Genomic DNA, 10,373 nt, shown 5'->3' on the forward strand with positions numbered 1-10,373 from the left:
ATTGTGCCCTAGATTGAACGCTGGGAATTTTATTTTTCATAATTTAACTGAGCATTTTTTTTCTCGGTTCTCCACTCGTCAATTAATATTCTTCTTCTACAGATTCGGAACTTCAATTGCTTGGTAAAAATGGATCCTGAGACCGCACGAACTGCAAGGGACTCACTGGATCTGGCGTTTCAAATGTCAAACATTCTCGAAACTGGACTGGATCGCCATACGCTTTCCATTCTCATTGCACTTTGCGACATGGATCTCAATACTGAGGCATTGGCAGCAATAATTACGGAGCTTCGTACAGAATGCCTGCCAATTTCTCCCCTAATATCAGAACTTCCTTCATCGGGTAATTATTACATTTTTACTTCTAATGATGATTTGTTCGGATTTTTTTTCTTGTGGATGCCTTGTTTTATAGGAAGTGATAAGCTTTGTTGTCAATCCCGATTTGCTTGTGTTTCTGAATTGCTTTATTTTGGTAAATGTGAGGAGGGGATTTTGGATTGTCTGATTATGAAAGGGAATTTTGTAAGTAAAAAAGTAACTCTGAAAATGATATTGGGTAAAATAAGTAACTTAAAAATAATTGAAATACATTTTAAGCAGGGCTAAGCTCAATATTTGTTCACAGCTACTCAAATAAATCCTTTACGTGTTGATCAAACTTCAAAGAAGGAATAAATTACTTGTGTTGAAACCTGCAAGTAACTCCAACCTTCGTTCACAGCCGTTCTACACAAAAAGGGCCTGGTGACAGGCCATGTTGTCAGGGGCTGAGGTGGCTCAGCCTCAGTCCCTGATCTGAATTTTTGAATTTCAAAAATTCACTGAGCCTCGGCCCTGTTCATTTAGAATTTTTCGTTCAAGAATGTAGATTTCTAATTCTTTCAGAAACTGAGATACCAGTAGAAAACATCGCTATTATCATTTGGAGGCTGCAATGTGAAAATAATGCCACGTGCAAAACAACCTCTGTATGAAAAGAGCATGTGTAGATTTTCTAATTCGCTCGGTAGCAATTTTCCTTAATTTCAAGAGTTCTAATCTAGTCGTTTAGATTTTGGAATAGGTCCAATGAACTGAGTGGCGTGGTGATAAAATATTTGTATAGCCGATCTCAAAGTTGTCGGGAACAAGGTTTAGTTTGTTGTTGTTTTGAAAGTCCTAAACCCCCAAAATAAATCGTGCTTCTTAGGTGACATTTATTACCATCGGAATTTCCTTTCTGCTAATTTTTTATTTTTCTGTTTTTTTTGAAGTCCACATGCTCTTAAACTAATGTTAATATGCTCTTAAAACTGTGTGTTACACTCTTGTAAGATTCTATATCAAATTATTAATGAGTTTGAATCTTAACGCCATTTTCATCTTGTGTCGTGATGTGAAATCTTGCCCATACATGTTTTTGTCATTCTCTGCAGATAATTGAGATATGAGACCGAGGCAACGAATCTGAGTTGAATGGTCTTTGGTGCTGGTGTTCTTTCTCCATTTTGTTTTGTCCATGCTCGATATTCGTTAGTTTTCTGTCTTGTGGTTCTAGTCCTTGTACACTACGATAAAGAGTGCGATTTCATGAATTGCATTATCGTTCAGTTCAATCCAATGTTGCGTCACACATGGTATGTTTTATTGCCTTGAATTTTGTGTTGGTTCAAAAATTGGATCCGAGTGATGTGTCGTGATGTGAAATCTTGCCCATACATGTTTTTGTCATTCTCTGCAGATAATTGAGATATGAGACCGAGGCAACGAATCTGAGTTGAATGGTCTTTGGTGCTGGTGTTCTTTCTCCATTTTGTTTTGTCCATGCTCGATATTCGTTAGTTTTCTGTCTTGTGGTTCTAGTCCTTGTACACTACGATAAAGAGTGCGATTTCATGAATTGCATTATCGTTCAGTTCAATCCAATGTTGCGTCACACATGGTATGTTTTATTGCCTTGAATTTTGTGTTGGTTCAAAAATTGGATCCGAGTGAGTGAAGTATTTAAACCAGTCTTGTCGAATATGCGAATAGTGATAGGATAATAAAATATTGAAACAAAATAATAGATATTTATGCAAATATGATGACAATTCTCCAAATAAAACATATAAAACACACTGAAACTTCTCATCTCATCAACCATACATATACCTTCGCAGTCTCTCTCTCTCCCCCACAGCTAACCATACCCAATACAGAAATAAGATTCCCTAATTCCACAAAGGAAAAAGCACAAGGAAACGTATTAAGTCTCGAAGGATAGTACCAATACTTCACTCGTGATCCTCAAATTCACCTTCGTCTTCCTCGTATTCACCTTCCTCGTCTGCAGTAGCATCCTGGTACTGCTGGTACTCGGACACAAGATCGTTCATGTTGCTCTCTGCTTCTGTAAACTCCATCTCATCCATACCTTCACCAGTATACCAATGCAAGAAAGCCTTCCTCCTGAACATAGCGGTGAACTGCTCACTCACTCTCCTAAACATTTCCTGAATGGAGGTTGAGTTCCCAACGAAGGTGGACGCCATTGAAAGGCCTCTTGGTGGGATATCACAGACACTTGATTTCACGTTGTTTGGTATCCACTCGACAAAGTATGAAGAGTTCTTGTTTTGAACGTTAATCATTTGTTCATCCACTTCCTTGGTGCTCATTTTGCCTCTGAACATGGCCGAGGCAGTGAGGTAACGTCCATGGCGTGGGTCAGCAGCACACATCATGTTCTTGGCATCCCACATTTGCTGAGTCAGCTCAGGGACTGTAAGGGCACGGTATTGCTGTGAACCACGAGATGTCAGTGGAGCAAACCCAACCATGAAAAAGTGCAAACGGGGGAATGGGATTAAGTTGACAGCAAGCTTTCGTAGATCAGAATTGAGTTGACCAGGGAATCGAAGGCAGCAAGTGACACCGCTCATGGTTGCAGAAATTAAGTGGTTCAGATCGCCAACTGGAATGAAAGAAAGAGAACTATAATAAGCAACTGAAACATTGATATAATACGTAAGAAGTGTGTGGATGAACTTCACTCTGAGAAGCTACTTCGTTAATTTTAGAAAATCAAATCAATGTGTTATCATTAGTGATACAACAATGTAACATGTATTTGTATAAACATTTTCAAATGATTAAGTTAATCAAAGGAAATTAGTAAAAATAATTCTAAGATACTGATGGTATTTTCATCATCTTAAACAAAAATGAACTACATAATACACATTATTTCATGATTAAAGACCTATGTTACACCCCAAGAACAGTTGCTATGAAATATATTCCAGGACGGGGGGTTTATATTTCTTATGTTCAAATTTGTATGTGTGATATATATCAGGTACAAACTGTAATCAGCGTATATCAGCAATGAACCATTGATTGAAGCAAATCAGGCAACTCTATAAACAGTATCTCAGGCAACAATATATAGATGGCACCAACAAGGATTTCAGTAAAATATACTCACAGCTAGGGGTGGTAAGTTTGAGTGTCCTGAAACAAATATCATATAAAGCTTCATTGTCTAGCACCATGCATTCATCTGCATTCTCAACAAGCTGATGCACTGAAAGTGTTGCATTGTATGGCTCAACCACTGTATCAGAAACCTTGGGAGAAGGGAACACTGAGAATGTCAGCATCATCCTATCTGGGTACTCTTCCCTAATCTTTGAGATCAACAAAGTACCCATACCAGAACCCGTTCCTCCACCAAGAGAGTGGCACACTTGAAACCCTAGAAAAGCAAAAGTGAATCTCAGAAAAGAGCATACACAATTTTTAAATCAAGAAAAATTACTTCCCATGCAATATCCATCAAGGAAGTGAAATCCTCTTTGAATATTGTCAATGTAGTTAGAGATGCTTATCTATGAATCCAATGAGCTCTGTAATCAACAATTTTTGAAAAATAAACAACTTAATCATATTTCAATGTCGCAAAGTACCTTGAAGGCAATCACAATTCTCAGCCTCCTTTCTCACAACATCAAGAACCGAGTCGATAAGCTCAGCACCCTCTGTGTAGTGCCCTTTAGCCCAGTTATTTCCAGCACCAGACTGACCGAAGACAAAATTATCAGGCCTGAAAATCTGTCCATATGGACCGGTGCGGACACTGTCCATAGTTCCAGGCTCCAGATCCATGAGCACTGCACGGGGAACAAACCTTCCACAGGATGCCTCATTATAGTACACATTGACGCGCTCTAATTGCAAGTCAGAAGTTCCAACGTAGCGCCCAGTTGGGTCTATGCCATGCTCATCACACACAACCTCCCAGAACTTTGATCCGATCTGGTTACCGCATTGGCCTCCCTGAACGTGAAGGATTTCTCTCATTTTCTACCTACAAATTACAAAGAAACATCAAATACCCATTCGAATTGCCATCCACTCTCTCAAAATAATCAATTTCCTAAATTTTACCAGAATCCAGTCGAGATAGGAACCAGATCTCCTAAAAAAAACATACAACATTAGTTATACACTAAAATGAAATGACAAGTTCTTTTGGATAGGCATATACACATTGATCAAATCCAAGTCATACAGTGGTGCATTAAGATCAATTATAGATCTATCAACCAGTAAGACAAAGAAAAAAACAATTTTAACATCCATACGTTCACCAGATTTGCCAAAATTCAATGGAAATTTAAAACCATGTAAGGCACATTTACTGATCTGATACGAAATGGTAACACAGTTGGAAATTAGAGTCAATCAAAATCACCCAAATTGTCAGAATTTCAAATAAATATTAAAATCAACGAGATCTACTTACGTTTTATAAAATCAATTGTATAGTGACCCGTAAATCATCAAATATTTCATTTAACTTGAACATTAAAAAAAATAAAATAAAAAATAAAATAAATAACATGACCAACGGTAAAAGTCAAGTTATTTAAGTACAGACATTACAATTATCCAGATGCACCAACGAATAGGTAGATCTGAGGTATCAAAATAACAAATATATATAAGAGCTTAACATTTTAAAAATAACTGATCTACCAATATTTTCCCAGTCATTTCAAGAGGAAGCCGCAAAATTTAAAACATCAATTAACACGATAATATTTCAGGAAGTTGAAAATCAAACTATAAATGTTCATATAAGCACTAAGATTTTGAGAAAAAATGACGAATCCAAAAACATTCAAAGAATTGCCAATTCTAGATGAATTACAAACGTATAAAATTACTTGTTTATACTACAAATTTAAAAATGTGAACAAAATTGGAAAATTACCTTTAATATTTGAGGACAGATGAGAATTTTATGATCTGGATCGAGATAGAAATATCTCCCCGATCGATTAGAGAGTGAGAGGAGTGTGTGGGAAATATGAACCCCCGGAGATGGATTTTATATCAACGAGACGAAGGATGAACGGCCAGGATTGCCACCCTACTACTATTGGTGGGCCATTACTGCCGTCGGATTGTAGTAATTGACGGCCACGATTCAATTGGGAACCCCTAATATTCAGATTTGAATTTTTCTAAAAATGGACATGTTAAATGACAACCGTGGCCTCTTTGAAATGACCTAAATACCCTTTGAGTAACTACAGAGCGGGAACCTGGGGGGTGTTTGATTCTTGCCTTAATATTTTTGCAATAAAGCATGATTGCATATTTGAGTCCGTTCGATGATAATTATGAAAAAAGAAATTCCATGTGTACTCCTCTACAATGGGGTACACCCGCTTACATGGGGCCCGCGAATATTTTATTGCATGTCGGCTCCCTTCCATGTGAGGGAGGTATAATGTTGTGTGTACATATAGCACTTTTTTTATGATAATTAATTTTTGGACTGTTAAAAAAAAGTGTCCCACCTATAAGTAAAAAAATAAAAAAGATGGTTGAAATAGTGAAATAATAGTAAAAAAACTAAATTTTTGGATGAAAAATTGCTACCAAACGAGGCCTTAAAATAAGTTAGGTTTGTCTTTAAAGTTATATTTCTTCCGTCCCATTTATACAAGTTGTTTTTATTTTTCACAGAGATTAAAAAAATCTTATTTAGTATCATTGAGAAAAATAAATTTTTTTTTTCTAATTTATCATTATTTATATTTGTAAAATTTCAAGATTAAGTGAGAAAATTTGATTATAACTAAATAAATTAAATAATGGTATATTAGTAAATGAACAAAACAAAACATTCTCAGTAAAATAAAAAACACGTGACTATATAATTGAGACAAGAAAATTAGCCTATACAAATTGGATGAAGGAACAAGGAAGTATTTTACTAACTGAATTCACTTTTTAAAGTTATTTTTAAGTATGATCAAACATAAAACAATGAACATTAAAATTCAATAATTCAATCGTGATTATTATAATAACAATTTTCAAATGTATTTAAAATTTGTTTTGATAGGAAAAAACCTAAACAATAAAAATAATTCCTTCTTTTTTTTTTAATATCCTCAAATTATTTTAATTGATGAAAAGATATCAATATAGATTATTTGCAAATTATCCGCATCACAACTCATGATGTAAATACGGAGAGATTTGTATTGGAATTCTTTAATCCAGTGGGTTTTGATCTTCGGTATAATATAAACTAAGTTCATGATGGTGGCGACGATGGAAGTGGTTCTGAGGGGTGGTGGTCAATTTTGGGCCAGTGGTAGTGATGGTAGATCTCTGGTTTTAGGTTGAGGGATTGGGGGAGAAGAAGATGTATTTTTCCTTTTCATTTTATGTTCTTTTTCTTTTTCTTTTTAAGTTTTTTAATGTGGAAAATATAAAGTTATCATTTTATTCTTTTATAATTGATTAAAATGTGGTGAACATCCAATTTTCTAGTCAACTAACAGAAATATGGAAGGAATCCGTCCGCTAGGGCTTCATCCACAATATTTTAAAAGGTTTGTGGTGACAGTTGTAAAAGATTAGGGAAAAGGCTGCAACTTTTTGAAAAGTTTGGGATCTTACATGCAATTATCCATTTTTTACACTCAATTTTAATTATACATTCTTTTAATAAAAATAATTTTACACGCCAATTTAATTTAGTTTTTTTTTTTACTTTTAATCACATATTTTTTAAAAATTCACTACTAAAAAATTTATTTCCAAAACTTGGGGTCAAACAGGTGCTAGATTTCAAAGGGCATACATGTCATTTAGGGTATCATACAGTACTTATTGCTGCTAAATTATTGAGGACAGAACAGTAAATTTGCATTGGTAACCCTGAACAATCATTAGAGATATTATATTACTCTTTAAGCATCAGCAGATCCAGCATCTCTTTCCGATTCAATTGGCTCTGTGTCAAACAAATAACCAATTTTTAGAGCGTAATATATACTCTCTGTTTTATTGGATCTTATTATCCTCGTATTATTAATTTATTCGGTAAATATAGTTTAGTGAATCGCCTGGTAAAGAAGGCGAGTGAAGTTAGCTGACACAGTTGGAAAGACAGAGACAAACAGGTCTGCCTAAAAATCAGCAACTCACATGAAATAAAGTTGTCGACACGTGCCTGCCAGCAAATACATTACACGCGCCTGCACCAATTGTTAAAAGGTTGAACCTTAACCTTGAGGGCGCTCACCGTTTCGTCCCTAGAGTTTTGTGACGGAGGTAAATTGTAGGATGTACCTCAACAGGCTAGAGAACAAGAGCTGTCTGTACACTGCGTCTACAAAGAGTCCAATTCCATATCTCAGAATTGAATCCCCACACCGCAACTACCACAAGGCGTGAGATAACCTCACTCTTATCCTTTGCACCACTGGACTATGCCCCAGGGGTACGCCTGCACCAATTGTTACCCTAGTTAGATTATGGCCATGGATTGATTTGGTGATGATTTCATTTTATTTTCAAATTTGCTTTCCTGGGTGTTTAAGCATCATTTTCATCTTGGTGCAAAATATTTGAATTTTAGATAATTTAACCCTTTTTAAAAAAAAAAAAAAAATTTCCCCCCTAGCATGATGAGAAACATTGTTGATTAGAACGCTCATGAATAGTGCCCAACAACAAAACGAACCTATGGGCAAGGCATGTTAAATCAAGGTTGTAATTTCCATGCATCCATGCAAAACCATCGCCCATCACTTATACCATACTCAAGGGCAGAGCTAGAGAGGACAAAAAATTTATACTGAACTGTTACATAACCTTAAAAATTGAATTGGGCTAGCCCAGGTCTACCCTACGCCCCTTGAACATACGATAAAACCATACTCCAAACTCTGCCAACTCCTTGTTAATTACTTAATATCATTAACCATATAATTATTTTATATGATATATATCATTTAATATCACATGTGATATGTAGGAAGTTTGATGGGTTTGCTGCCTTTTGATGTAAAGTATGTACTGTTTGGGCTATATTGTAACATAAGTTGGGATTTTGCACTTTAGCTTGTTTTATATAAATGTTGTTTGCATGGTGAAAGAGCTTGTAGCTTCCAGTTTATATCATATGTTTGCATTTGGGAATTATGTTGCATTTCAGATATGGTTTAGTACAGTCTACAAGGATAGACTCTTTCAATTTAATAAATTTCGTATTGTCAAAGTCAACCTTAATTCTGGATTTGATGCCTAGCTAACAATTGACACTCATTATTTGCACACGACACGTTTCAAGTCCATCATAATTCTGTAACGAAATTGGAAATCATTTTTTCTCTGCCGTAGAGCTATTTATTTTCTTAGTTGGACCCATTTTGACTGCATAAGCTTGCTTAGTTGATTGAATAATGATCAAAATTAACATCATTTATTACGTAAACACGATTTTACAAATTGAAAATATGTAATTGTTGTAATTAGACAACTACATGCTCTATTATTCTTCATATTGTCTCCATAAGAAAGTAAGTTTTACCACTTGAGGTGAGTTGTTACTATTGACCAAAATGAGATGAAAAATCAAGACTTTAGTGATGTTCATTATAATTTGAAACACAATAATGACAAACTTGATAATGAAAGAGATCAAACGCCTGTTCATTACTCGTATAAATAACTTAAAATCTTGAAATAGCATCGTAGACAATTTTTCACATGGTCAATTATATTTTTTAAACAATCCCAAATTTGTTTAATTAGGTGAATCTATATTAGTGTCACTGTCTTACATTCAAGTTGGTGGATAGATTGATTATAGAGCTCATAGTTGGTGTACTCGTTGGAAATTGACCTCTCTTGACTTTTTAGTGAAGAAATCAATTCGGCTAATAGGAAATAACTTAAATTAAATCAGTGCTATGTACTCCATAAAAAATTAAATTGAAGGGTATTGAAAGTATTTGTAGCATTTCTTTAAGTTTTTCTAATGTTGATATTTTGACAACATGCTTAACATAATCGAAGCTCAAATATCCATCTATCTTCAACTCGTTTAATTAAATTCATTGGGTTATAACCAACAAAGTAACAAACATATACAACCAACAAAAGAATCAAAGTAACAAACATACAGGTCGAGATTAGACAATAAAAATCAAGAAAAAGAATATTAAATATACGATGATATTACCATCTCTTTCTTAAGTTCAAGACCAAAAAAATGACTCTGAATAGTGAAAGATGGAAGACTTTATTTGTTTACATTCCTAGGCCACATTAACGCAATAACATGCATATATGGTATGCAAATTGCCTTATCGACAATTAGTGTTGTGAATGGGACGTGTCGAGCTTGGCTCTCTTGTTTAAAGTTGAATGGGACAAGTCGATTTGAGTATGTCTTTTTTGATGAAGTTACACTTTGTTAAACAAGAAAGAAATATTTTGGATGAAATTTTCAAAACATGATTTATTTTGTAGCAAAGATTCTTTTTTCCCTTTTCCTATATGCCAAAAGGGATGGGCCAATTTTATCTTATCCGGCTATCATTATTAACAGTTTGTATTAATTTAGTCCCCACCATGCCCTCTTAATTCTCTGTTGGGTCGACTTTTTGGTTAACATCTTAAAGTTTAAGGTAAAAAATTTCTTCATCACGTAACATTCATAGTTACGTAAATATAAAAAATATCTTTGCATGAGAATGTTAATCATGAGATGATTGAATCCATAGTCTTAGTAGTTGTTTCTAACTGATCTCATAATGAAACTTTAACGTAAAATAATGTCGACGATAAACAATTGTGGCATTACATATTTTGTTTTGTCGATGCTACGATGAATAGATTGAAATTACTAATAATAATAATAAAATAAAAAATCATATAGTTAATCTAAAATCTAATTTGAACAAAACATATTTTTGCTATAGAGCAAATTTGCTAATCTTTTATTGCAACATTTATTATTGTGAAGATAATTCAAATTAAATATTCTTAGGTCTCCGGATTTTATCAAGAGCGTTGGACTAAGTGGAGAT

The 10,373-nt window shown here is 34.4% G+C and overlaps 3 protein-coding genes across 4 annotated transcripts in view; 2 read left to right on the plus strand and 1 right to left on the minus strand.

Annotated features, from left to right (window-relative positions):
- Positions 1-1,642, plus strand: LOC111391195 (mitotic-spindle organizing protein 1B-like). Its single transcript, XM_023016356.1, has 2 exons — positions 1-346; positions 1,422-1,642. The coding sequence occupies exons 1-2, from the start codon at positions 130-132 to the stop codon at positions 1,427-1,429; spliced, it is 225 nt and encodes a 74-aa protein (XP_022872124.1). The 5' UTR covers positions 1-129; the 3' UTR covers positions 1,430-1,642.
- Positions 1,643-2,055: 413 nt separating this feature from the next.
- Positions 2,056-5,353, minus strand: LOC111391194 (tubulin beta-5 chain). Of its 2 annotated transcripts, XM_023016354.1 has the most exons (5): positions 5,246-5,353; positions 4,417-4,447; positions 3,936-4,336; positions 3,455-3,724; positions 2,056-2,941 (listed from the first exon to the last, which is right to left on the minus strand). In XM_023016354.1, the coding sequence occupies exons 3-5, from the start codon at positions 4,327-4,329 to the stop codon at positions 2,262-2,264; spliced, it is 1,344 nt and encodes a 447-aa protein (XP_022872122.1). In that variant the 5' UTR covers positions 4,330-4,336; positions 4,417-4,447; positions 5,246-5,353; the 3' UTR covers positions 2,056-2,261. The 2 variants fall into 2 exon arrangements, with proteins under 2 accessions (XP_022872122.1, XP_022872123.1); XM_023016355.1 differs by lacking the exon at positions 4,417-4,447 and having other exon boundaries at positions 5,246-5,346.
- Positions 5,354-5,355: 2 nt separating this feature from the next.
- The window catches only part of LOC111391164 (stomatal closure-related actin-binding protein 2-like), an 11,604-nt gene continuing 6,586 nt past the window's right edge, over positions 5,356-10,373 (plus strand). The window contains exon 1 of the mRNA XM_023016311.1: positions 5,356-5,440. Coding sequence (XP_022872079.1) covers positions 5,356-5,440 — 85 coding nt within the window. The remainder of the gene's footprint in view (positions 5,441-10,373) is intronic.

This window comes from Olea europaea, unplaced genomic scaffold (assembly GCF_002742605.1).
Source record: "Olea europaea var. sylvestris unplaced genomic scaffold, O_europaea_v1 scaffold760, whole genome shotgun sequence".
Classification (NCBI taxonomy): domain Eukaryota; kingdom Viridiplantae; phylum Streptophyta; class Magnoliopsida; order Lamiales; family Oleaceae; genus Olea; species Olea europaea.

Bases quoted from the DNA above. Each gene is read 5' to 3' on its own strand.
- LOC111391195 (XM_023016356.1), top strand. From the start codon at position 130: ATGGATCCTGAGACCGCACGAACTGCAAGGGACTCACTGGATCTGGCG.
- LOC111391194 (XM_023016354.1), bottom strand. From the start codon at position 4,329: ATGAGAGAAATCCTTCACGTTCAGGGAGGCCAATGCGGTAACCAGATC. The intron at 3,725-3,935 runs GTACTTTGCGAC...TTGCTTTTCTAG, and splicing joins GAATTGTGATTGCCTTCAAG to GGTTTCAAGTGTGCCACTCT. The intron at 2,942-3,454 runs GTGAGTATATTT...CTTTCATTCCAG, and splicing joins CAAACTTACCACCCCTAGCT to TTGGCGATCTGAACCACTTA.